Raw genomic sequence first — 26,870 nt, 5'->3', positions numbered from 1 at the left:
TATGATCTCATCCCCTTCCCCCACCTCCTCCTTTTCCTTGAAAGGATACAGATCCTGTACACCTCCCGTTAACTCGATCCTCCTCACCAGCTAGTCTCCCCGATCCTCTCCCACCCCCGCCCGCTGCTGTGCCTGTATTCACACGTCCCACCCGGTCTCCATCTCTCCACCCTCCTTACCCTCTCCCAAGGTCCGCCAGCTCCCCCTCCCTGATGTTGTCCTCCTCCCCTCCATCTACCCCTCCTATCAACTTTGATCCTCCCCCCCACTTCCTGTGTCCTTTCCTTTAGGCACCCTCCCTCCCTCCCCCCTCCCTTCCCTTCCCTTCTCTTTCCTTTCCCCCCTCCCTCCTCCCCTCTTCACCCAGGCTTCCCCTCCCCCTTCCTCCCTCCCCCTTTCTCCTCTGCCCATGGCATCTCTGCTCTCCCCTCTCCCATTCCCCTCCTCTTCCTCCTCCTCCTCTCTCGGCAGGTCCCCAGACTCGTACACACTCAGTGACCATTCGCGCGCCGGTATCGTCGCCGTCAGTGTTCCGTGTGTGTGCCTTTGTTTGTGTGTAGTGTTGTTCGCCGTCACGCCACCACCGTTCACATGCCGTCGCCATCCTCCATGTTATGTGCACCGTGTCGCCTAGTGTTAGTGCTGTTTCTCGTCCAGCGTGAACGGCTCCATGTTTTTTCGATTTTAGTGTCTACATTTTTTGCCCACCGTTTTGACTGTCTTCTCTGTGGCACCTTTCTGTACTACTTGTTGTCAAACTCAAGGCTGAAGAGCGGCGTATTGTGCTGCTGACAGCCCGCCTTTGTATAACGTGTTAAAATCACAATAAAGAAAGAAAAAAAAATACGAGACTCATGACCTCAGATATTACGTCCCATAGTGCCATTTTTGAACTTCCGTGGTTGTAGAGGGAGGTGTTGACCGTAAAAATTATATGGAGGGGCGGGGGGGGGGGGGGGGGGGGAATATCGAGTAGAGAATACATCATATAGTTAATTGTAGACACTGGGTGCAAGAGGTAATCTGAGATGAAGAGATGAGTACAGGAGACAAGTCGTGGAATCCCGCATCAAGCAAGTCCAAGACTGGCGCCAAAATACCAGGCCTTTTCAGGTAACGGCAGTGATCCATGTAGAAATTGACTTATATTCCGCAGACAACAAATATGTTGTGAAATTGTTTATGAGCAACGCTATTACGCGTAAGAAAGCCGTAACATCAGAAAATTATAATGAAATGGAAGGACACATGTTGCCAATCGACAGTTGCTGCAGGACCTAACAGTTAAGCCACAGCATGAATAACGGTATTGCAATCTGTAGAAATAAACGTAAATAACAATTACTGTTAGATCACTGTGTTTGAGATCTGTCGCTAGACATATTAACAACGACGATGTACTATAAATGGTGTACCAAATAAAATTAGTTATCGCCAAATCAACCGTCAATCAGAGAATCATTGATGGGCCTCTACGGAAATGCAACTCTCAACAAAGGAAAAGCTTAAAATGAACTCTGGAGTGACCGATTGACGAATAGATCTACTGCTTCTTTACCAGGATGGGCTAACAGACGAAGAACTATCTTTACCGTCACGAGTTCATTTAGTAAGTAGTAGAGCATCACGGAAATGTTCACTGAATTATGAAGTGCAGACTCTACAATAGCGGAATTGTACATTATGAGGAGGTCTAACGTTAACATTAATAGTACGTATGTTCCAAGAAGTGGCCAGGAACATATATTATCTTCCCACAAAAGTCTTGCAAAATGTTCATGAGAGGGAAAGTCGGAAAAATCAGAGCTCATGTGCAGTTATACGTACTGTCCTTTTTCCGACTCATCATTCGAGAACATCACAGGAGAGAAAGGAAAGGATTGTACATCAAATGTACTTTGCTCCACGTAAAGTAAGTTAGATCATGTAGGTCTAAGTGTACCCCACATTTACCTCTTCCGACTTATTTCCACAGAGAATGTTAAAGTTGATAAGATGTAGTTTTACCTTGGAATATAGCTGTTCTCTCAGATATGTGCCACATTATTAGGCTACACATAATAGCAGATTCAAGACGATTGTCCTCTCTGAGTCTTTCGTCCAAAATGTTTTTTGAACATTAAAACTTTGTAGATCATATTATATTACAGTTAAAAAATAAGACTGATTGTAATGTTGATACTGCTGTGGTGTAATGATGGTGTTGATGGTGCATGAAAATGATTATGATGGAGGTGGAATGATAAGTATAATGGTTCAAATGGCTCTGAGCACTATGGGACTCAACTGCTGTGGTCATCAGTCCCCTAGAACTTAGAACTACTTAAGCCTAACTAACCTAAGGACATCACACACACCCATGCACGAGGCAGGATTCGAACCTGCGACCGTAGCAGCAGCGCGGCTCCGGACTGGAGCGCCTAGAACCGCACGGCCACCGCGGCCGGCTGATAAGTATAACTATGCAGCTCCATGGAAGAGGAGGTCATGGAGCCAGAGGGAGGAAAGTGGAAAGGTGGAGTGAGGTGGAATGTTGTGATTAGGACTGGAAAAAAGGGTATATTTAAGGGCGGAATTCGTTATTGGATACTGACGGATGGTTCATGAAGGTGCATGGATGTACTGGCACAGCAGGACACCAGGAATGGTGTTTAGTGCATAGGATTTATGTGTCGTAAATGAGTTTTTCCGAATGTGCCCCAAGAAAAGATGTAGAGAGTCGATGAGGTGGTATAGGATGTGCAAGGCAAGGTGGAGTGCATGCATTTGCCCGATTTGAAGGGATGTGTAGATTTTAGAGAAGGTGGAGATCCAGGCTGTGTTACCATAAGCTAGGATGGAAAGGATGAGTAATTTCTAGATGAAGATAATAGTAGAAGTGTTTAAACCCTATGTATAGTGTGTTCGTGGTTTTAGTAATTTTAGTCGGTTTTGGGCTTTTCTGCTGGATGACAAGGTGTGTGCTTTCTATGTTAGCTTTCTATCGAGGTTTATATTTAATTAACGTATATGAAGATGGTAATGGGCAGGGGCACTACAAATGTAGTGTGTGGACATTAAGTTGGGAACGTGGTCTCATGGAGAGTATGCATGGGATAAGTCCCGGCAGTCGCACTGTCCTCTGTACCCTCGGTAGCTCAGATGGACAGAGCGTCTGCCATGTAAGCAGGAGAGCCCAGGTTCTAGTCACAGTCGGGTCACACATTTTCAACTGTCTCCGTTGATGTATATGAACGCCTGTCGGCAGCGTAGGGTCTTGATTTAATTATCATTTAATTAAGTTACGTGTTTTCAGAATGAGATTTTCACTCTGCAGAGGAGTGTGCGCTGATATGAAACTTCCTGGCAAATTAAAACTGTGTGCCCGACCGAGACTCGAACTCGGGACCTATCCCTTACGCGGGCAAGTGCTCTACCATCTGAGCTACCCAAGTACGATTCACGCCCGGTCCTCACAGCTTTATTTCTGCCAGTATCTCGTCTCCTACCTTCCAAACTTTACAGAAGCTCTCCTGCGAACCTTGCAGAACTAGCATTCCTGAAAGAAAGGATACTGCGGAGACATGGCTTAGCCACAGCCTGGGAGATGTTTCCAGAATGAGATTTTCACTCTGCAGCGGAGTGTGCGCTGATATGAAACATCCTGGCAGATTAAAACTGTGTGCCCGACCGAGACTCGAACTCGGGACCTTGCCTTTCGCGGGCAAGTGCTCTACCATCTGAGTTACCCAAGCACGACTCATGCCCGGTCCTCACAGCTTTACTTCTGCCAGTATTTCGTCTCCTACCTTCCAAACTTTACAGAAGCTCCGAGTTCGAGTCTCGGTCGGGCACACAGTTTTAATCCGCCAGGAAGTTTCAACCTACGTGTTAATCATTGCGAAAGGTTGGCTGTTGACGGAGAAGTGTGAAACTGGACGAGGGAAATCAGGGTGGTGCAACAAAACATGGTGGCAGAGCTGTTCTGCGGATTTACTTAAATCGTATTGCATGACTCGATTAGGAGACTCAAGTGGCGTTGGAGGAAGAAATGAGATAGTTGTGAGGGGTGATGAGTAACAAGGTAACGGGTGTTGTCACCATATTGCCGGAGGTACGATGGAGGGTTGAGAGGGGGGAGACTTCTGGGAATTTCTGAGGTGTACAGCACACTGTGTAAAAGAGGTGTGGCAGGGGGAGGGGGGGGGAGTGGCTTGTGGCACATCCGCAGTAGGGTGATTGATGTGCTAGCAGGTGTGGTTGATAACGAAGACCTGCCCCGTCCCGCAATTGATTAATGCACTAGATATAAACGATGCATGCGCAAAGATCATGGTGACACACAGACCATGACAACAAGTGGAAATAAGGTTCCACGGATTATGCAACAATTTAAAGAAAATCTAGAGGTTTTGAGGGCATATTCTGTATTTTATCGACTATCTGGATTTCGGCTTTTGCTGATGGTGCCCAGTTCATATGCTCTGTGGTATATTCATTTTTCTATGAACACTTTCCTGAAGTGGGCAGTTTCTTTAGGCAAGTTACCTGCATCCGAGAATTTGTGAGCCAACACAACTAACTGAAAAATAAGGAATGCAACCATGAATGAAAGATAACAGTAGGTAAACTTGCTAATCCGCGATACTGGGTTCACAGGATCATGTATAGCAAAAAATTTGACGCCAATCCTTTCATTGGGTAGTTTCTGCCTTCGAAAATACTCAACTGATTTGTTCCAAAAGTTTTGTGTCAACACTTTGGAGACCGATGACTGTACCTTGGGTACACCTAAATTTTCATATCAAAATAATTGGAAAACATTTTCAGTGATAATTCTATCATATATATTACCACTTTTATCATCACTGACTCATTTCACAAACAGTCTTATTTACAAACGTATATTGAGTGGCACTTTAATCTTAATGGTTAGTTTTTAGTTGAGGCATTTACGGTAAACTGAGTAGTAATACTTACGGCAGTGAAATCTGGAAGCACAACAATTGTCGCCCTCAAGGAATACCGGCGCACATTCCCTTAGTTCAGAAGCCCTGTGAAAGAGGGAGTACTCACACGTCTGTCTCTTGCACCAGGGTCCATCCAAGGTTCCTGCAAAAGTGGAGCGTTCGTAAAACTGTTGTAAATTTAATGACGCAGGAAAAAATAATTTAAACTGAAAGAATTTCAATTATTACCAATACATGCAAGTTCAAGTCACTACTTTGTGGAACCCCTCATGTTCATTTCATCTGTTCTGAATGTTTATTTGTGTAAAGACATGCTCAGCTAATTTAGTTGGGAAAACAAAAGTTTTTGTATTGATCCAACGACGCTGAGTTTTCGCCGTTCACAATAACTGAATTCCGTGCTGCTGAAATTACTTTTCCCTTTTTGACTTTAGCTGTATATTCTCTTGTTTACAGAATTCAGCCAGACTCTACACAGCTGCTAGGTAGTGATTACTAAACTTTGAAGTAATGTATTCTTCTTCTTCTTCTTCTGCGCTCTACAAGTCATGATGAATCTCGGCCTCTTCAACTATCTCCTTCCATTTATCCTGGTTCCTTGCACATTTTCCAGTTGCTGTAGCCCATCTTCCGAAGGTCTTCTATGACTGCGTCCTCCCATCTAGTTTTCAATTGACCACGTCCTCTCTGTGTACCTGGCTTTCCTTGTAAAGCTTTTTTTGGTATTCCTGTATCATTCGTCCATGGCACGCGTCCAGCCAACCTCGGCCTAGATGATTTCACAGTTCTTCTAATAGGCGCGTCTTTGTAGATGGCTTGCAATGCATTGTTGTATCTCCTCCTCCATTTTTGTCTTTGGGAGCAGGTTTCGGAGGTGTATTTAAGCATTGGTCTGATCAGTGTTTTATAAATTGTTAGTTTTTTGGTGCTAGTCAAGATCCTTGAAGACCAAAGCTTTGTTAAGGCGAAATGAGCTTCATTGGCTGCAATTATCCTCTGCTTAATTTCATATGAGGTATCATATAGCCCGATTACAATCCAGCCCAGATACTTGAAATGATCGACTGTCTCAAACGTGTTTCTTCTTATTGTTATTTCGGCTGGCATGTTCTCCTTGTATGTTTTCCCAGCAACTAGGTATTTTGTTTTCTGCTGAAAATGAAATAAAATGTCGTGTGCCGAGGGCCTCCATGAGGGTGGACCTGATTGCCTGGTGCAAGTATTCTGTTTTGAGCTGACGCCACTTCTGCGACTTGCGCGTTGATGAGGATGAAATGATGACGCGGAAGAGGACACAAACACCCATTCCCTTAGCGGAAAAAAATCTCCAAACCAGCCGGGAATCGAACCCGGGCCTCCTGGCATGTCAAGCGGCATTCTGTTCACTCAGCTACGGTGGCGGACTGTTTTCTGTTTATTGATATTGGCACACGATACTCATTAAAGCCTTTACTATGGTAAGTTAACGGGCTTCACCTTATGAGAAAGGATTTTAGTATAGATATTGACCGCGTGTACCTGAATGGAGGCAAATCAGACTTACACCCACTCTGTAATAACAATGATACGTCAAGTAAGTCCGAAATACAACTACACGTCAGGACGGACAAAAAGCAACACAGCAGATGCTACCAATTTGTTAACATTACGGTCGCCAGCCTAATTAGGCATTAACTGAGTTTCTTCACTGTGCAAGTTGATGTACATTCTTGCAAAACAACTAGTAGTAACACTGCATAATATAGTAAATTTTAGAGCCAGAAAATCTATTGAACTGATATTTTCACTTTCTGTACTGATATGGATAAACCATAAATACATAACACTACACTATGTTTACCACGAAACTTCGTACTGTCTATTGATCTGATTAAAATCGGGCATAGGTTACCCTAGAAATAGTAATTTCGAGCCACAAACAAAATGTCAATTTTAATAAAGATAAAACACAGATAAACTTTGGCTTTTATATTGACTTTAACTTTTGGTGGTTAAATCAATTTAGAGCACTTCGGAATTCAAATGAATAAAAAGGGGGGGGGGGGACGCTGAAACTGTTATGATCACTGTCTAAAAAAAATTGATTACTGAAGTCATTATGCGCTCAAGATTTCCAATATATGAGTTACTACACTTTTTATCTTATTTCCTGCTTATTTAAATAGCTTTATACCTGTCTCAAAATAATTAAACTTCATTTCTAAATCAATATTAAAGTTATCTTCCAACTTTGTGAGACCTTCGTTATCCATTTACTGGTTCATTAACAAAAGAGTTCTTTAAACATCATTCTAACATAGCTAGGTCTGCAGGTAATTATTATTAACACAAATTTTAATTATTCATCTCGGGACACTCGGATTGCACAACATTTGGAAAGGACCCTATCTAGGTTAGTTGTGAGGATAATTAAATGATAGGACAGTTCTGGTAAAATTTAAGTTGTTTTATTGAACAGTATGGAACAAAAGTAACACTGGTCCATACGAATACAGTACTAAAATTTATAATTTATAAAAAACAGCTACCAGCCACATGTATGGTTTAAAAAAGGTTTATTATCTTCAGACCATGACCGGTTTCGGATTTTTCTTTACAAATCCATCTTCAGATGGATTCTAAGTTGGACCTACTTTTGTTTTTGTTATTCGTTTGCTGCACTGGGAAAGAAAAGAAATATTTTTGTTGTGATATCGGTAATGGTATTTTTACAAAAGATTTACTTCTTTTACAAAATCTAATTGCTCATGAGATAGTTTTCTGTTTTAAACTTAGTAAACGTGCAGGTTATTGTACTTACGAGATATGTAGTTCTGCCTGACGAAATATTCGTGCGTTTATGTTTTCGAGCGCAAGCTTAATACACTTTTCAATATGCACCATGTGAGTGCTATTCCAGTCAATATACATCACTTTCAACCTCATCATCTTAATTACACACGCAGCACACACGAATAACGTTTACAAAACGTGGCCCAGCTTCATATTACAAACGAGAACAATATTTGCAAAGAGCTTACAGTCATAACGATGTTAACTTACAGTTGCTGAATAGTCTATATGGGTACAGTAAAATATCTCTTTGCTATTGTATGAGATTAATGTAAAACGGAATAAATAAAATTACATGCAAATAAGATTACAAACATTATATGTAGTACAGAAATACTGTGTGTAACTAATTAGTTGTTACCATTTTAGAAGATAAATTCTAATATACGTATGACATGATAAGCAATGCACATGTTTTCATTATGCAATGTTTCAATGACATATAAGCAGTTTTTGGGGGCCTGTATACTGAATGTTTTTACAGGAATATTATGCTTAAGTTATTGTAAAAAAGTGAAAGCTTCTTCAAAGTTATTTAGGAAGGGGGTGTTAACTGACTCTGTCTGTTCATTCAGAATGAGATCAGGGAACCTGTTTTTATGTGTCGACTTTCGACAAAATAGCGTTAAGCTTACCTAGCACAGTACTAAAAGTTTCAACCTGTTTGTATCGATGCGGCGATTGGCAAGCGGCGAGATGGCGAGGCACAGAGCACACATACGATCACAGCTATGGCTCTTGACGTATCGGCACTTTAATTCTTCTTAGCGTCGCCATACTTTTCCGTTTAGTGCCTATGGAATTTTGCCATGCTGTATGGGCGTTGGAGCGGCATACCCGAGGCTCAATGAAACTACGTCTTCCAGGAGAGCCTCCTCGTTCCAGAACGTGTTGCTCAGACCATTGCCCAACTCCGACTACTACTGCTGAGCCCGTTGTGCCGTGCAGCGCCCGTGCGCATTTTCCCGCGCTCGCCTGCCATCCACCTTTTACCGCTTCCTTACAAGCCGGGTATTCACCCGAGGTTTTGCATTCTACATATCCTAACACATTGCCTACGTATGGACCAGACGCACAGTTACAATTTTAAACATCTTACAATAGTTTCCACATTTGTTACATTTCAATATTGCTTGACATTTGACATGAACAATAATATTCACATTGAAACTTGTTTACAATTTTCTTAACATAATGACATGAATCAAAAAAGAAATGAAATCAGAACATCGATTACATTAATTTATCGAAAAATTAGATGGAAAAAAATTTACTTGTATGTACAATAGTACAGCGTTGTTGTTATTACACTATGTTCCTGCCAGCCTGTTCAAGTGCAGCGAATATTTCTTCCATTCCCTTGCTACTGTGTCGCTTGGGCCAGTGTCTGCACAGAGTTATAAAATATCGTTTCCCTATTCAAGAAATTTGCTTCTCTCATCACCTTCTCCAAGGCGGCGTTCAATAGGAGGCATGCCAGTGCATCACCTTGCTGTACTCCATTTTGAATTTCCAAAGTATTTTGTACAACGTTTTCCCAGTTGTTATGCAACCTTGCATTTCTGTCATTGTCTTCCTTACTACCCTTATCAGTTCTTTTGGAATGCCCAGTTCACCTTGAGTTTAATATAGTTGCTCTCTGTCTGTGCTATCGTACGCTGCTTTAAAATCAATAAAATGATGAAATTCCTTTGTTTTTTTTCTATAATTTGTCTTAGGGCAAATATGTGATTGATAGTCGAATTACTGGGGATAAATCCACACTGGTACGGCCTCGTTGCCCTCACTATTATTGGGAGGAGTCCGTCGTCCAGTACGTTAGAGAGGATTTTATATCCCAGATTAAGCAGTGTGATCCCCGTACAGTTACCGCATTCCATCTGGTCTCCTTTGTTATATATAGGGCATATAGGTCCCTCTTCAGAAGTTTGAGGTATTTCCTTTTCTTTCCATATTAGATTAACCAGTTTCAGGTTGTTCATCTCCAATTCAGTGTCTCCATGCTTATAAAGTTCTGCCGGAATAGCGTCCGTTCCTGCCGCCTTGTTGTTCTTTAATTTCCTCATTTCTGTTCTCAGCTCTTCTAAGTTAAGTAGGTCAATACTGTTATATGGATCTTCTTCCTCCTGTTTTCCTGTTAGGTTGCTTGGTACAGCTGGTCTCGGGCTAAGCAGTTTATAAAAGTAGTTACTGCACCTCTCACATACCTCTTTCTCTTCACTTATAATTTCGCTATTCTCATCATTTATTAAACTTGTTCCGCCCATGAAAGGTTTCCATGCCTTATTCACATCTCTATAAAATTTCCTTGCCTCGTTTGCACTTCTCGGGAGATCCATTTCTTGATATTTGCTTTCATCTACTCACTCTTTTTCCTTTGACGGGTCCTTTTTTCAGTTTGTTTTCCTTTATAGTCTTCTACTGTCTTCCTGGTACAGTGTGGTTGTAATGTACTTCTGTGTACTATATGTTTTTTCATTTGTTAATGTTTCACATTAGGTATCGAACTACGAAGTTCCTGTTTGCCTTACGCTGTTCCCAGGCATCTCGTTTGTTACTGTCTGGACTGTCTTTTTGATCTTTTCCCATTGATCCTCAATGTTGTTAAATTCTCCAGCGTTTTCAAGGGCCTGGTTTATTCTCTCCTGGTATCGTTCCTTTGCTTCCTGTGAATCTAAAGCTGGGATGTCATATTTCTGAGTCTCGGGCCAGGTTCCTTTCACTTCGTTAGAAATTGTTGCTCTCACCCATGTCCAAACTAGGAATTCATACGTGTCTGTATCTAAATCTCTTAAACTCCTTACATCCAGTAAGTCTGACTTGTACCTTGCATCAATTAGTGTATGGTCTTCTTGATTTATTGTATTTCCATCTGGTGCTGTCCGTGTTCCCTTATGTATTTCTTGTGTGGGAACAAAAACAAATTTTCATAGATTTATTTTCAAAAATGCTCGCCTAATAAAATATTTCCATAAAAATATCATCCCCTGTTTCACCATCATAGAGGTTGAATTTCTAAAAAAACAGCGAATCACGTATTTTGTAGTGGTAACTGAGAAGTCAAATACTAATTTTCATAGGTATAGCTTTAAAAATACTTTAGTACTTCTTTAATAATAGCTTATTTAAAAAAAAATTGTACCCTCTACTTCACCACCATACGGGTTAAATGTCTAAAAACGCTGAAACGTGTATTTCTTTATTTCTTACCGGGAGACCAAATACCAATTTCCGTAGGTCTACCTTCCAAACTGCCTTAATATCGATGTAATTTCAAAGAACGTTTCATTTCCTATTTCACCCCCTTATGGAGGAATTTTGAAACATCACTTCTTAAACAACCTCTACAGTATAACATCAACACCCTCTCCAAATTTCATATTTCTTACCTTAGCTGATTGAGATGGGTGGTGATCAGTCAGTCAAGACATTGTCTTTTATAATAGTTAGGTTTTGGGAAACCTGTCACAGTGGCCTTTAGTGGTCACAGCTTATTCGTATCCCACTTGTTTTACGCACTTCGTATTTTATGGACAGAATTTATACAAGCCCGGGTTACGTTCAAATACGCAATCCGTGTGGTACTACAACTGCGCTGATACACCTCACTGACGACATAAAATTACTAACGTGTATGCAGATAAAACTTGTCAAAAACACAAAAATTTATCAGACGAATATGACTACCAACAAAGAGGAAGACAAACTTTTATAGAACTACTTGAAACAACATCAACATTCAATATCCACAGCACATACTGTCGCACTATTTATACATGGACTGGATACATCTAATGAATCTCTAGAACATCGATACCACTGTGGGTGGTACGTCTGCAGGATGGAGGTCATTCACTTACCGTCAAATCCTTCTTTGCAGACGCATTTCTTGCACTCAAAATAAGTACCATCTATGCGCTGGTCTTCGCGGTATGTCTTCCCATTATATGGACACTCGGCCACATCCTGAGGATTCTCGATATCGTTTACTGTAAAAGTAATTATTATTTCTTTTAAGACAAAGATACAGTAATCTTTCTCATTGGAATTAAAGTAAATTAAATTTTCGTGGTGTGTGGTTACGAGCACAGTCCAACGCACTCAGACGCGACACTTCAGCTTGTACACTCCTGGAAATTGAAATAAGGACACCGTGAATTCATTGTCCCAGGAAGGGGAAACTTTATTGACACATTCCTGGGGTCAGATACATCACATGATCACACTGACAGAACCACAGGCACATAGACACAGGCAACAGAGCATGCACAATGTCGGCACTAGTACAGTATATATCCACCTTTCGCAGCAATGCAGGCTGCTATTCTTCCATGGAGACGATCGTAGAGATGCTGGATGTAGTCCTGTGGAACGGCTTGCCATGCCATTTCCACCTGGCGCCTCAGTTGGACCAGCGTTCGTGCTGGACGTGCAGACCGCGTGAGACGACGCTTCATCCAGTCCCAAACATGCTCAATGGGGGACAGATCCGGAGATCTTGCTGGCTAGGGTAGTTGAATACACCTTCTATAGCACGTTGGGTGGCACGGGATACATGCGGACGTGCATTGTCCTGTTGGAACAGCAAGTTCCCTTGCCGGTTTAGGAATGGTAGAACGATGGGTTCAATGACGGTTTGGATGTACCGTGCACTATTCAGTGTCCCCTCGACGATCACCAGTGGTGTACGGCCAGTGTAGGAGATCGCTCCCCACACCATGATGCCGGGTGTTGGCCCTGTGTGCCTCGGTCGTATGCAGTCCTGATTGTGGCGCTCACCTGCACGGCGCCAAACACGCATACGACCATCATTGGCACCAAGGCAGAAGCGACTCTCATCGCTGAAGACGACACGTCTCCATTCGTCCCTCCATTCACGCCTGTCGCGACACCACTGGAGGCGGGCTGCACGATGTTGGGGCGTGAGTGGAAGACGGCCTAACGGTGTGCGGGACCGTAGCCCAGCTTCATGGAGACGGTTGCGAATGGTCCTCGCCGATACCCCAGGAGCAACAGTGTCCCTAATTTGCTGGGAAGTGGCGGTGCGGTCCCCTACGGCACTGCGTAGGATCCTACGGTCTTGGCGTGCATCCGTGCGTCGCTGCGGTCCGGTCCCAGGTCGACGGGCACGTGCACCTTCCGCCGACCACTGGCGACAACATCGATGTACTGTGGAGACCTCACGCCCCACGTGTTGAGCAATTCGGCGGTACGTCCACCCGGCCTCCCGCATGCCCACTATACGCCCTCGCTCAAAGTCCGTCATCTGCACATACGGTTCACGTCCACGCTGTCGCGGCATGCTACCAGTGTTAAAGACTGCGATGGAGCTCCGTATGCCACGGCAAACTGGCTGACACTGACGGCGGCGGTGCACAAATGCTGCGCAGCTAGCGCCATTCGACGGCCAACACCGCGGTTCCTGGTGTGTCCGCTGTGCCGTGCGTGTGATCATTGCTTGTACAGCCCTCTCGCAGTGTCCGGAGCAAGTATGGTGGGTCTGACACACCGGTGTCAATGTGTTCTTTTTTCCATTTCCAGGAGTGTATTTGTTATCCACTGTGACAGCAGCGCGACCAGCACATGGCGAGTTACACTGCTGTGTTATTTGTCAGGTGAATGCGAATAGTGTCGTTTATACTGCATAGTAACATCTTTTTAGCAATGGAACCTTCTTCACCGCAATAAATTATGTCGACACCAAGGCAGCACATTAGTTTCGCTAAGGAGCCAGAGAGGACACTCCGTTTGATAAATCCAATATAAAACTGTGGCAAACACCAAATTTTGGCATAATCTGATAAGCTACATAAACATCAACGATGTTAATACCAAAGAAAGAGAAACAACAGCTGCTTGATTAACTGTAAGGGCAAAATATTTTTCTATCTCATTTATACAAATAATTCTGTGGCACATCTATTTAGTTTATCAACATGAAATGTTTATTTATGCTTAGTATGACATAGGCAAGAAATCACCCTCTTAGTATGTTGCAGTTACCTTTTATGTACATAAGGACAAAAATATCGAGTACAATGTTTTTTTCATAACAAAAATGGCTCTGAGCACTATGAGACTCAACATCTTAGGTCATAAGTCCCCTAGGACTTAGAACTACTTAAACCTAACTAACCTAAGGACATCAGACACACCCATGCCCGAGGCAGGATTCGAACCTGCGACCGTAGCAGTCCCGCGGTTACGGACTGCAGCGCCAGAACCGCTAGACCACCGCGGCCGGCTTTTTCATAACAATATTAATCACTGTTAGTGGTACATTTATTGTACTTAAAATAGTTATTTTGCTGTTATAGATTCGGGTCCCATTTAGTCTGTGCCACATACTTCTAATCACAATAATACAATGAAGTAAACGAGATTTTAAGTAGTACATCTATCGGCATTCAAGTGCACCTAGTCACGACCTTTTATACAGCACATCAAGAAACTCAGTGAGAAGGGGCAATAACATTGAACGCATTACGTAATCTCCACCTAACCACCCCTCCTTCTCCCCCATCCCCTGCTCTACCTATCCAACTCTCCTCCCACCCTCTCGCCCGTCCAGTCTCCGCCGACAGGTACACCCAGCGTAGTATTTTAGCAGCCGATAAAATGAAATAAAAATTAAGCAGCCGATCACAGCCTACTGTTACAGCGGACTTTAAAATGTAGCAGCCATCTTCAGCGTAGCAACCAAGTTAGATAGCATTCACTGGAATTGCATAAACTGGTGTTACGTTAAAAGATAAACACTATTATTGTACAGAAAATTACGTAAACTTCACTTACATTACAAAAAATTGTACCACATTCATATATATTTCCTGGGACTACAGAATTCCTATACCAAAATAAACTTCACTTGAATTGTGAAATGTGGCAACATGCCCAAGTACTAATTTTCAAGCGGAGAATTATTCATCCTTCACCTAAACTGGCATAATGTTCAAATATATTTGGAAATACTACAGTATTTCCATGTATAAAAATACGTAACACGAATCAGTAGCATAAGAAAAGGTGTTGGCAAGCTTCTTGACATCGATTGTGTAATTTGGTGCCATTTGCCACCCATCCACTCACACACCCACTCAAACACACCCACCCACACACCCAGCCACACACACACACACACACACACACACACACACACACACACACTCACAGAGAGAGAGAGAGAGAGAGAGAGAGAGATAACTGTAAAACAAACTGTGGATGCTCAGTCAGCGTTTTCGCTCTCTCAGATGCACAGATGCCTTGTGAAACGTTGACAATCATCATAGAATAATTTAGCTTTTTGAAATAATTAATTTGAGGCTCCATTGTGCTTTATACCATCTTAATTTGCATGTCTGCAAGTGAAGCTTAATGTAATTTTTTTGTTGCGTACTTTTGAATAAGGTGCAAAAAGTTCAGAGCATTCAGATACTTTAGAGCATCCTTCACTTCGAAATATGAATTATGGATGCATAACTTTCAAAGTGACGTAAATAATAATTCTGACTTTCAGCACAGCTGGAAATTTTTACTGAAGACGCAGAACTTTGCTGACAAAGCAGAATTCTTGCTAAGAGCCTCCGGTGATCTAATTGTGTCTTTAGGATGGTGATCTTGCAAAGCAGTCGAAAGTGGTTGGTTGGGTGATCTCCAAGTGATCGATTCATACCTCTATGAAGGAGAAGTTTGTGGAAACACTGTATTGTGAATGGATACTTTCTAACATGACACAAAAACAAAGACATTCACAGACGCTCTCTTTTGTGTGTGTGTGTGTGTGTGTGTGTGTCTGCTGAATGGCTTCAGTTTACACAGTTAAAGTGAAATAACTTGGCTGTTAATGTCAGGACGCTTGGTAATGTCTTTTTTCGTGCACCAATTCAAGTGAAGCTTACGTATATTTTCTACACGAAAATATTGCATTATTTGCAAATGTATTTGGGTATCGAGGCGTTTTTACACTATACAAGTGAAATTTTGGTATTTTTTCTATGTGAAAATGATGTAGTGGTGCCAAATACAAGGGTAGAACAGAAATGGTGGTAATAGCGCAGTAATGACAAATAGACAGAAGCGACTATTAAACAGTATAGGCATTCGTACTCAAATACAGAGATATGTAAACGGGCAGAATACGGCCCTTTGTTTGGCAACTTCTGTATAAGACAACAAGTGTCTGGCGCAGTTGTTAGATCGGTTACCGCTGCTACAATGGCAGGTTTGTCAAGATTTAAGTGTGTTTGAACGTGGTGTTATATTCGGCTCACAAACGATGGGACACAGCTTCTTCGAGGTAGTGCTGAAGTTGGGATTTGCCGTACGACCATTTCACGAATCTACCGCGAATGTCAGAAATCCGGTAAAACATCAAATCTGCGACACCGCTGCGGCTGAAAAAAGATCCTGCAAGATCGGGACCAACGACAACTAAAGAGAGTCGCTCAATATGATAAAAGTGTAACCCTTCCGCAAATTGCTGCTGATTTCAATGCAGGACCATCAACAAATATCAGCGTGCGAACCATTCAACGAAACATCATCGATACAGGCTTTCGGAGCGGAAGGCCTACTCGTGTATCTTTGATGACTGCACGACACAAAGCTTTACGCCTCGCCTGGGCTCGTCAACACCGACATGTGACTGATGATGACTGGAAACATGTTTCCTGGTTGGACGAGTCTCATTTCAAACTGTATCTAGTGGATAAACGTGTACAAGTATGGAGATAACCTCATGAATGCATGGAGACCCCATGTCAGCAGGGGACTGGTGAAGCTGGTGGAGGCTCTGTAATGGTGTGGGGCATGTGCAGATAGTGTTATGGGACTCCTGACACATCTAGGAACAACTCTTATAGGTGACACGTACGTGAGTATCCTGTCTGAGTACCTGCATCCATTCATGTCCATTGTGTATTACGACGTATTTAGGCAATCCCTGCAGTACAACGCGACAACCCATACGTCCAGAATTGATACAGAGTGTCTCTAGGAACACTGAGTTTAAACACTTCAGCCGGCCACCAAACTCCCCAGACATGAACATTATTGAGCATATCTGGGATGCCTTGCAACGTTCTGTTCAGAAGAGATCTCCACCCCCTCGCACTCTTATGGGCTTATGGACAGCCCTGCAGGATTCACGGTGTCAGTACCCTCCAGCACTAATTCAGACGTTAGTCGAGTCCATGCCAGGTCATCCTGTGACACGTATGCGTGTTAGGGCCCTACACGATGTTAGGCAGGTGTACGAGTTTCTTCTGCTCTTCAGTGTAAAATGGTTGGACAGAAATATGGAAACAATGTGTTAAATGCCTGCTTCAACATAAACGGGGGTGCTAGCCAAGCCATCAGGTTGCGCTTTTGTATTTGACTATGAACAGCACGTGTGCAGTGTGCTCAGTAGGTTTCAAATGTTGGTCGTGGGCAGAGCAGTGCTCCCAGTGTTGTGTGTAGTTATGAGTGCATTATGTGAGAGCTAAGTGACGTCGAATTTGGCCATATTGTTGGTGCTCGTACCGTGTTTCCATGGCCAAGGTAGCCAAAGTGTTTGGTGTTTCAAGAGGTACCGTATCGAAGATATACACCGTATACAGGTAAAGGCGAAAACACCTTCTATTTGGGTACAACTGGGACGAATGTGTGTTGAGTGGTCGTGACAGAGGATTATTGAAGAGAACTGTGACGAAAAATCACAGGAGATAGCTACAAAAGTCATTTCAGAACTAAATGTTACACTCACGAGTCTTGTCAGCACTAAAAGACCCGAAGGGAGCTACAGAAGCAGAGAATTGCAGTTTGAGCTGCAATTCCAAAACCAGTTATGTAAATTCCAAACAGGAAATCGTGGAACCGAATTCACGATACCTGGATAGTAGAGCAATGGGAGAAAGTCAATTGATGGGATGAGTAAAGTTTCACAGTTCCCAACTTCTGGCCAAGTTTACGTCCCAAGGATGGAATACAGCTGGGGATTGGTGATGATTTGGACAGCGATATCGTAGTATTACATGTGCCCCATGGTTACTCTGCAACGTCACGTTAGTTGCAAGGATTGTGTGACCATTTTGGCTTATAAAAGGCGGCCGCTGTGGCCGAGCGGTTCTAGGCGCTTCAGTCTGGAACCGCGCTACTGCCACTGTCTCAGGTTCGAATGCTGCCTCGGGCATGGGTGTGTGGATGTCCTTAGGTTAGTGAGGTTTAAGTAGTTCTCAGTCTATGGGACCGATGACCTTAGATGTTAAGTCCCATAGGGCTTGGAATCATTTGGACCATTTGAATTTGGTTTATCAAGTCAACAGTACAATGTTGTTCCCAAATGTGATTCTGTGTTCCCAGACAAGCAGGCCCTTGTTCACATAGATCACGTTGTCTATGACTGGTTTTGTGAGCACAATAATGAATTGTCACATCTCCCTTGGCCATCAGTCACCATATCTCAGTATCAATAGCCAGTGCATAACTGAGTCTCTGAGGATGTGCTGGAATTGCAAAACAAATTGAGGTCCCATTTAGAGAGGAAGTTGCATGAGCGCTATCCACATCTATCATCATTACCTGAACCTGACACTATTTTGCTGTAAGAAAGGTCTAATATGCCCTCGAAAACCATCCAGGATCTGTCTTAACCCATTCTAAGACAACTGGAAGGTGTTCTGAATGACATGAGTTTTCCTACACCACATTGGACATGGTAACTGTACTGGTTTTGATGTTTCTATACTTTTGTCCAATGTGTAACTTTCATTTGATTGAAAGTTACACATTTTTTTTTTACAAGAGAGCACTGTATTATTTGCAACTAACATTGAAAATTGTACCATATTTATACAATTCAACTGAAATTAGCGTATTTTTCAGCATGAAAATACTGTAATATTGGCAAATATATTTGAAAATGATGCAATTTTTACGAATTTCAAGTGAAGTTTGCTTAATTTGACTGCTACATTGTGATTGGGTGATTCATTTTAAAGCTCGTCAGAATACTGTACTGGCTGTAACGGCTGTTTCATTTTAATGACCGCTAAAATGATAAGTTGTCGGTGGCTTTTGAGTGAGCAGGGAGTGGTGGTAGAGGGGAGGGTGTGGAGAGGGGTGCTAGAGGTGGGGTTTGGTTATAATATAATTATACTAACATTTTAGGTTTACATTCATCAGGCTTCATTTTACAGAACGCATTCTTGAAGGATTCAGATGTCTGAGCACCAAGTTTTTCGTACCTAAAAACTAATTTTTCCATTTCTGACTGTTTTAACAGCTGGGAAGCTTATGCTGAGTCACACTGAATAACATCGGGACCATGATATAAACTTGTCTCACGCCTTTCTCAGCTGCAGCTTCCCTTTCACTTTCTTTGACTCGAAACTAAAATCTGGTTTCTGTACAAGGTAACTTTTCGATCCCAGTCTTTATCTATATGAGCTTGAGATTTTTATTTGGGACCAGTCAACGTTGTCAAAAGCTTTATATAAATCTATAAATGATGTAAATGTAGATTTGGCTTTCATCAACGACAGTATTTTGTACTTTCTGTGGCACATTTTTTTAGTTTAGCTATACAAAACGGAAGGATGAAAGCAACCTCTGCATGATGTGCCGCTCTCAAGTAAAATAGCTCAATGAAACTTGGACCATGTATAGAAAGAGCGGCTACACTATAGTATCAAAGGTAACTGAAAGAAATACGCAACAAGGCGAACAGAAATGGCACTTTTATACCAAAACAATAGTTACACTGCAGTCAAAGCATTTCATGATGGTCACCTAGACATTACGAAAAGTGAGACATGGTCCTTTATTAAGTGTGTCTTCACCACAGACGGTAGTGCATGAACTGCATCGTGCTCCTATGCTGCCCAGTAGGTTGGTATAGAGTTCTTGTGATAGGCCGTTCCATTCATCCACCAGCACGGGTGCCAACTGCTGAATGGTGTACGTGGGGGCGCTGCACTACGTCTGCCCAATGCATCCCACATGTGCTATATGGGATTTATGTCGGGGGAACGGCCAGGCCAGTCATTCGATGCACGCGTTCCAAGAATTTCTCCGCCTGATCTGTTAGAAGCGGTCGCGCATTGTCATCCACGAAAATGAAGTCAAGGACGAATGCACCCCCGACTAGATGCACACGGAGAAGGATTAAATTCTCAGAATATCGTTGACCGGTGTGTGTACAAGGTTAAGGATTTGTAGATTAGTACGCCAGTGCGAATTATGCTTTCCCACACCATAACATTCTGCCCACCATAACGTTCATGTCTGACGATGCTAGATGTACCGGCATACGGCGAGGAGTGGGAACACGTAATGACACCAGGAACATAGTCGAACATGATCGTTTTGGTGGTCCAGGTGTTGTGGTGTGGGGAGGCATGACGGTGCATGAGCACGTGTGGGATGCGTTGAGGAGGCGTACTGCAGCGGGACAACGTCCTCCTATGATCATTCAGCAGCTACCATCAGAGCTGCTGGCGGAACGGATTGCCTTATGGTAAGAAATTACCGTCCTTATGGCAGCATGTTGCAGAGCGTGCATTACCGTCCGAATCGTGTCCTGACTTTTGTAATGTACAGGGGACGATCATAAATCGCGATGACCTCAATGACATTATTGTCTTTGAATAAAAGTGCCATTTCCTTACGTGTCATTACGTATTTCTTTCAGTTACCTTCTGTACTATACTGTAGCAGTTCCTTCTGTGTTCGGTCCAAATATCATCGAGCTTTCTTACTTTGCAGTGACACACCATGCGAAGGTTATTTTCGTTCTTAAGCTTCTTCACGCCAGTGTAATTCCCTTGCGCGCTCTTACATCTCTCCACAACCCAAACATACCTTATGCGAGGTCGGCTTCCAGAAGATTTCCAACTCTTTTCTGAATAAATTATGTAAATATTTTGCAGCCATGACCATATTAAAACGCATTGTTTTGGAATAGGGATTAGTTACATCCTTCTTGAAATCTGGGGGTATTTCGCCAGTCTGGTAAATTTTGCACAATAGGTGGCTCTACAAAGGATCGCAATGATTTGTTGCAATGTAGTCTATTCCCCTACTTTGTTTCAATATGTGCCTTTTTAGTGCTGTATCACGCTCTTCTCACGTACATCCAGTTCATCTTATTTTATTTTACTTATTTATTTTTTAACCTTGTCTTGAAGTTCACTTATCTTTTGTAGCTCTTCTAAAAATTTCAAGATAACGGATAACGCAATCTGTAGGACCACTACAGAAGACACCTATGCAGGGCTTAATAGGTAGATTAGAGCTTTTATTTACTTTCATTTGTCGACCCAGCATGCCACTGAATTAGAGACTAACTTTAGGTTTCACCTATTCTTTATGATGAAGGAAGGAAATACTCACTGTAGAACATATATTAATTCATTTTTATTTAATACCTATGGCATTTCAACAACTAGCCGTGTATGTGTTGGAATAGTTACTGCACATTCTTATGCAACAGCAGGGACTCTCATATTACACATCATCACAGCTGGTCTCTCTAGTCAACATAATTTTCTTTCGCCGCGTAATTATGGAAAGGGAGAGGGGAGTGCAGACCTGACTTCAGTGGAATTTTATGCAGGCATACAATTATACTTAAACCCACGCCTTCTACTGATATTACGTTTAATTACTACAGGTTACGCAGAACAAATTCAGCAAAGACACTACAAGTGAACTCGGTCAGGGCGGAAGAGTATCTGCCTAAATATTTCAATTTTCATTAAAACGTACGCTGAAGAGGGGGTAGCAAATGCTGCACTTGGCTGTGACTGCCAATTTTTGTTTAATCCTGCGTTCCGAAACAACACCACGTTACTGAGCTGGGGACCAGGACATTTATTATCATATGACGGGAAAATTTTGTAATGCTTTATTCCATCAACTGGCGTTAAAATCAGAACTTTTCCTAGATACGAGAGCTGAAACCGTATATTTTAAGTAACACAATCCATTGTAAGCAAATCAAATAGTTATGGAGGGCACAAGAAACATTCACTAATTATTATCTTGATACTATTCCACACATGTGGCCAAGTTGCGGTAGCCAACAGAAATGCAAAAATACCGACATACAAGATTATTCCTTCCCTATCTAACACGCACGCACTACGGTATAGTTATTCACTTGCTTACTTTACATTTTCAAACCGAAACTGCACATTACCAATGTGGCGGTTGCTCCAACCCACCACTTGGTGGGAAACGAAGTACACAAAGAAAATATATGATAGATAATAAAATCCCCCAAAATATCACTGTAAAAGAAACACCACATTAAAACACATTAAATGAGTTAACTTTTGTAAAGCACAGAGCAATAAACGACCATGAGCTTAAGGCCTTGGTGTGTGCCTGACCAAGGCACAAAGGCAAAATTATTATTGAAATTTCACCAAATTACTAAAATAAACACACTCCTGATTTCAACATCTGGACTTTAGTAACGAACAGATTTGAAACAATGTAATACCTCCACGTCTGCTCAGCGCCGCTACCCAGGAACCAGTGGACCTGTGGCCACATCGTCTAACCGTTGCTCGTTCAAAAGGTGGTGGAGGGGGTGATTCGCCAACCAGAGAAAACCTATACTCGTATCTTCGCGACCTCTCTGATCTGACTTACATACTTTCTTTGCCAAGCTTGTTCACGTTAAGGGGTTGATACAATCCTACCACAGAACAACTGTACTCATGCAGAGCTACAACATCTGTCTGAATCTTTCTGCTACTTCGCATAATTTCTCATTCATACAGCCCAGGTCGCACAAGGAAACTTGGCACACACGTAATAAAATCAATAAATAAATAAATCGACACCGTTTGATCCATTCTCTCTTGCTTGTTACCCACTGATTTATTTCTGCCGAGTAAAAACACTCTCGCTATAATCCTCCTGTACCGGAATTTACTGAGAAAAATATGGGACGGGACAACAAGTTCCGTTTCATTTCAAGTCATGTATTAATATACAGCCTTGCATACATCCTCTACCCATTCCACCTAGGCCATTTTATAGTTTGTCGATCAAATTTTTTAAACATTTTCATTCACTTTTGCCTGCTTTATCTGTTGTATTTTAAACATCTTTCTTTTCCGATTGAGTTCAACATGTCGTTATTTCTTCAAGGACTTCTATTAATCTTTGTTTTTTTAATTGATCAGTATCCTTCAGTATCCCTCAAAGCCATGCATTCGATTTCTGTTGGATTCCTTTCACCTGTTTCAGTCAATCGTTGCTTAATGATTAGTTCCAACCCCTCAACGGCCTCTACTTCTTTCAATTTATCCAGGTCCCACCTCCTTTATTTCCTACCTCTCAGCAATGTATTCAGCTGCAATCTGCGTTTCATAACAAATACGTGTGTTCAAATTTTAGTAGAGACAAACTTAACAAGTCTATTTCTGCATGATCCTTTCGGCATCATTATTGTGCTAAGAAAACGTGTAACAGGATTTTCCTAAAATCTTCTCTATAAGACGATTGAGAGATTGGCTGATGTCGCCAAGAAAGCAAGAACGTATGTAGAAATTCCTGGTATTATTACTGTGTTTTTTGTGCGGCCTTGTAAATAATATGTTGTGCAAACAGTGTAGTTGAAGAACTACTTAGTTAACCCCCATATTTGTAATGAGCACAAAGAATCTATTTAGTTGTAGTTACTCACCACAGCGTACCCCAGTTGGACAACACGCATCCAGAGCGTCTGTGACGTAACAGACATCCTCTTGATCTCGAGGAACGGCGAATACTACACAGTCGGTAAGGGGACACCTGAAAGCTGCTTCTCCCCTGTTATGAAAATGAATCACCATTTTAGGCAGTTTCATCTGTTTCGTTACTAAGCAACTACTTGCTGGCTTCATTTTAAAGAAGTAGGTTTTGTATTTATTGATATGTATCAATTTCAGAGACATAGTCTGAAGTTGTAGTGTGAAATTCGAGTTACAATCAACACTAATGAAACCGAAAACCTAAAGCAGATAATGAATCAGATCTCTTTATGGAATGTAAAAATTTTGTTAGTTCCTGTCCTTCCTCATTTTGGTAATTTATTTCTTTAGTGCTTGAAATAATCTATCCTTCTTTTCTCAAATACTGAGCGAATGTAGCTGAATGGTAAAATTACGGAAATTTTATTACGGTTAAATTTTTTCAAAATACCACAACTTAATTCGCAATTCATACAGTAGATGATAAGACAGTACTATACATTTGTTTTCTGTATTAACAGATCAACAATTTTTGCAGGGAAATGGCATTATTTGCTTCTTGCTAAGGAAGCGTCGAGGATGAAACCCTTGTTAAAACATCACTCTGAGAATGAGATTTTCACTCTGCAGCGGAGTGTGCGCTGATATGAAACTTCCTGGCAGATTAAAACTGTGTGCCCGACCGAGACTCTAACTCGGGACCTTTGCCTTTCGCGGGCAAGTGCTCTACCATCTGAGCTACCGAAGCACGACTCACGCCCGGTTCTCACAGCTTTACTTCTGCCAGTACCTCGTCTCCTACCTTCCAAACTTTACAGAAGCTCTCCTGCGAACCTTGCAGAACTAGCACTCCTGAAAGAAAGGATATTGCGGAGACATGGCTTAGCCACAGCCTGGGGGATGTTCCAGAATTAGATTTTCACTCTGCAGCGGAGTGTGCGCTGATATGAAACTTCCTGGCAGATTAAAACTGTGTGCCCGACCGAGACTCGAACTCGGGACCTTTGCCTTTCGCGGGCAAGTGCTCTACCATCTTTTTTTTCTTATTTTTATTTTTTTTATTTTTTGCATCCTCTGCAAAAACAAAAAAAAAGTCATTGTAAAACAAATCACAAATGTAAAGGAACAGGGATACAGGGATGTCGTTTTTATTTATTTATTGATTTATTTTCCATAAAGATCACTCTGTTAATAGGAACATGTAGATCATTTCATGGTATAGTATGAGCATTATATATGGAGCGGTGAGAGAAGCGTGAGATTCAGTATCAGCTGTCAAATGTGCACACTGACTGCACACGGCACATCCCAACTGCGTGGGGGGTCGAGGAAGACTGCCTGAAGATAGCTGGCAAAGGTTTTCCGATAGTGTGACCATCTATAAACCTCATTGTGGGCTTGCTGCATAAATACCAAAAGTCGAGTCGCGACTTGGCAGCGTCCCCATAGAAGTACGCGATCGTCCAACCTTTGACCCAGATGATCGAGTGTGATTTAGTCGCCGGAAAGTAGTCACTCTCCGGATGTAAGAAGGAAGCAGGTGTAATATGTTGCGGGGTCACACGGAGGTAGCAAGCCACCATCTGTCTTCCTAGGAGCCATACGTCCTCCACCGCGATACAAGTTAAGCGGTGATGGTCGTCATCCACTTGGCGACATTTCGGGCATAACGGAGTGTCCACTAGTCCAATTGCATAGAGTCGTTGGTTGGTGTTGAACTTGCCACAGGTGACAGAGAACCACAGTGCCCGAACGAAGGTAGGAAGGAATTTTTGGTGCACATGTCTCCAAATCTTCGGCCAATGCAACTTGGGGTGTTTGAGTTCAATGACGTTACGACTTATCCGTCGTTGCAGCCAAACATAAAAATCCTTCGCGCATGGTGGTCTCGTGCGCGGAAGCTCGTCTCTGATATAACTAAGCTCCACGATAAATGTTGATACATGCGCAAAATGTGGCGTAATGTTGCCCACCGCTACCGGAGGTGTGAGGGACGCTGGAACTAGGAGATCCAGTAGGCGGGATGTAAGGGAATCACGCCCGCTACGCCATTGCTTGTACATCGTGGCTAGAAGGAGCGCCGTCGCTCGGCAGTGAACATTCGTAAGTCCGAGTCCCCCCTTGTCCGTAGGGAGCGTGAGCGTTGTGTATCGCACCTTGAGGGGCGATCCAATCATCACAAAATAGCCTAATGCTGATTGAAGTCGACGTCCGAGCGTGAGTGGTAGGGGCAGGATCTGCGAAATATGCACCATTCGAGAAACCACATAAGTGTTCAGATATTCGACTCGCTGCAAAGGATCAAGGCGCCGTAGGAGATGTTGTCGGACCATGGTACGTGTTGTCTGTAAAATACGTCGGTAGTTAACTGCCGCAGTATGTTTTACAGATGAGGTAAAGTCTATGACGAGATAGCGGAATCGTTGCACATAAGGAAACGGACTGATTTCTTCCGGCGTAAGGCTCCTTCCAACAGGCATTGCTGCCGATTTGTTCATGTTCACTGCACTACCCGCCGTCACACTGTGGTCCAGCAACAGTTCAAGGATCGTCTTCACCTCTTCTTCAAAACGAACGAGCAGCAGGAGGTCGTCCGCATAGGCACGACATTTGAAGGTGTAGCCCCGCAGTTCCATCCCAGAAAGAGAATTTGCGAGCCTCCCAATTAATGGTTCCAACGCTATCGCGAACAGCAGCATCGAAAGAGGGCAGCCCTGGCGAAAGGATCGTCGAATTTGAATGGGCCCTGCTATACGCCCATTAACCTGTACCAAGGATTGTGAGCCCTCATAAATCCTTCTAATGAGACCAGTAAAACGGTCTGGAAATCCCATTTGTTCCAGTACAGCGTACAGATAGTTGTGGCGCACCTTATCAAAAGCACTGTCAAAATCAACCGCCACCATCGCCGCTTTAAGCCGGCACTCCTCCGCCAGCGCTATCACATCACGGCATTCGCCAGTAGCTGTTTGCACATTCACCGATCCACCCGGTGTCGTCTGTTCTGGAGAGAGAACGCTAAGAATTAACATACGACATCGGGACGCTAGCAACCGTGCAAAGATCTTATAGTCGGCATTAAGCAGGGTGATGGGGCGATAATGTGTGACCGTAATTCCTGGCTTCGGTTTATGTACTGGCACCAAGAGGCCTTCCATAAAAGCCGGTGGAATAGGCGCATCGGAATTTAACATCTCGTTGTACATTTCCGTCCATCGCGGTGCCATTTCGTTGCGAAATTTTCGATAAAATTCAGCAGGAAGTCCATCAATGCCTGGGGACCGATTCAACGCACCCTTTGCGATCGCATCATGTACTTCCTCACAGCTAATGGCTTCCAGTAAGGTTCCCGCGGCTTCCACCG

The 26,870-nt window shown here is 42.7% G+C and overlaps 1 protein-coding gene across 1 annotated transcript in view; it reads right to left on the bottom strand.

The window, feature by feature from the left end:
- LOC126149744 (kielin/chordin-like protein) overlaps window positions 1-26,870 on the bottom strand; it is a 98,060-nt gene that overhangs the window by 28,673 nt on the left and 42,517 nt on the right. Inside the window, exons 4-6 of the mRNA XM_049915831.1 lie at window positions 23,461-23,585; window positions 11,642-11,770; window positions 4,960-5,091 (exon numbers count right to left, since the gene is read on the bottom strand). Coding sequence (XP_049771788.1) covers window positions 4,960-5,091; window positions 11,642-11,770; window positions 23,461-23,585 — 386 coding nt within the window. The remainder of the gene's footprint in view (window positions 1-4,959; window positions 5,092-11,641; window positions 11,771-23,460; window positions 23,586-26,870) is intronic.

This window comes from Schistocerca cancellata, chromosome 2 (assembly GCF_023864275.1).
Source record: "Schistocerca cancellata isolate TAMUIC-IGC-003103 chromosome 2, iqSchCanc2.1, whole genome shotgun sequence".
NCBI classification, from domain to species: domain Eukaryota; kingdom Metazoa; phylum Arthropoda; class Insecta; order Orthoptera; family Acrididae; genus Schistocerca; species Schistocerca cancellata.
The sequence above is the reverse complement of the archived record's forward strand: the minus strand, read 5'-3'. Positions and strand labels throughout refer to the sequence as shown.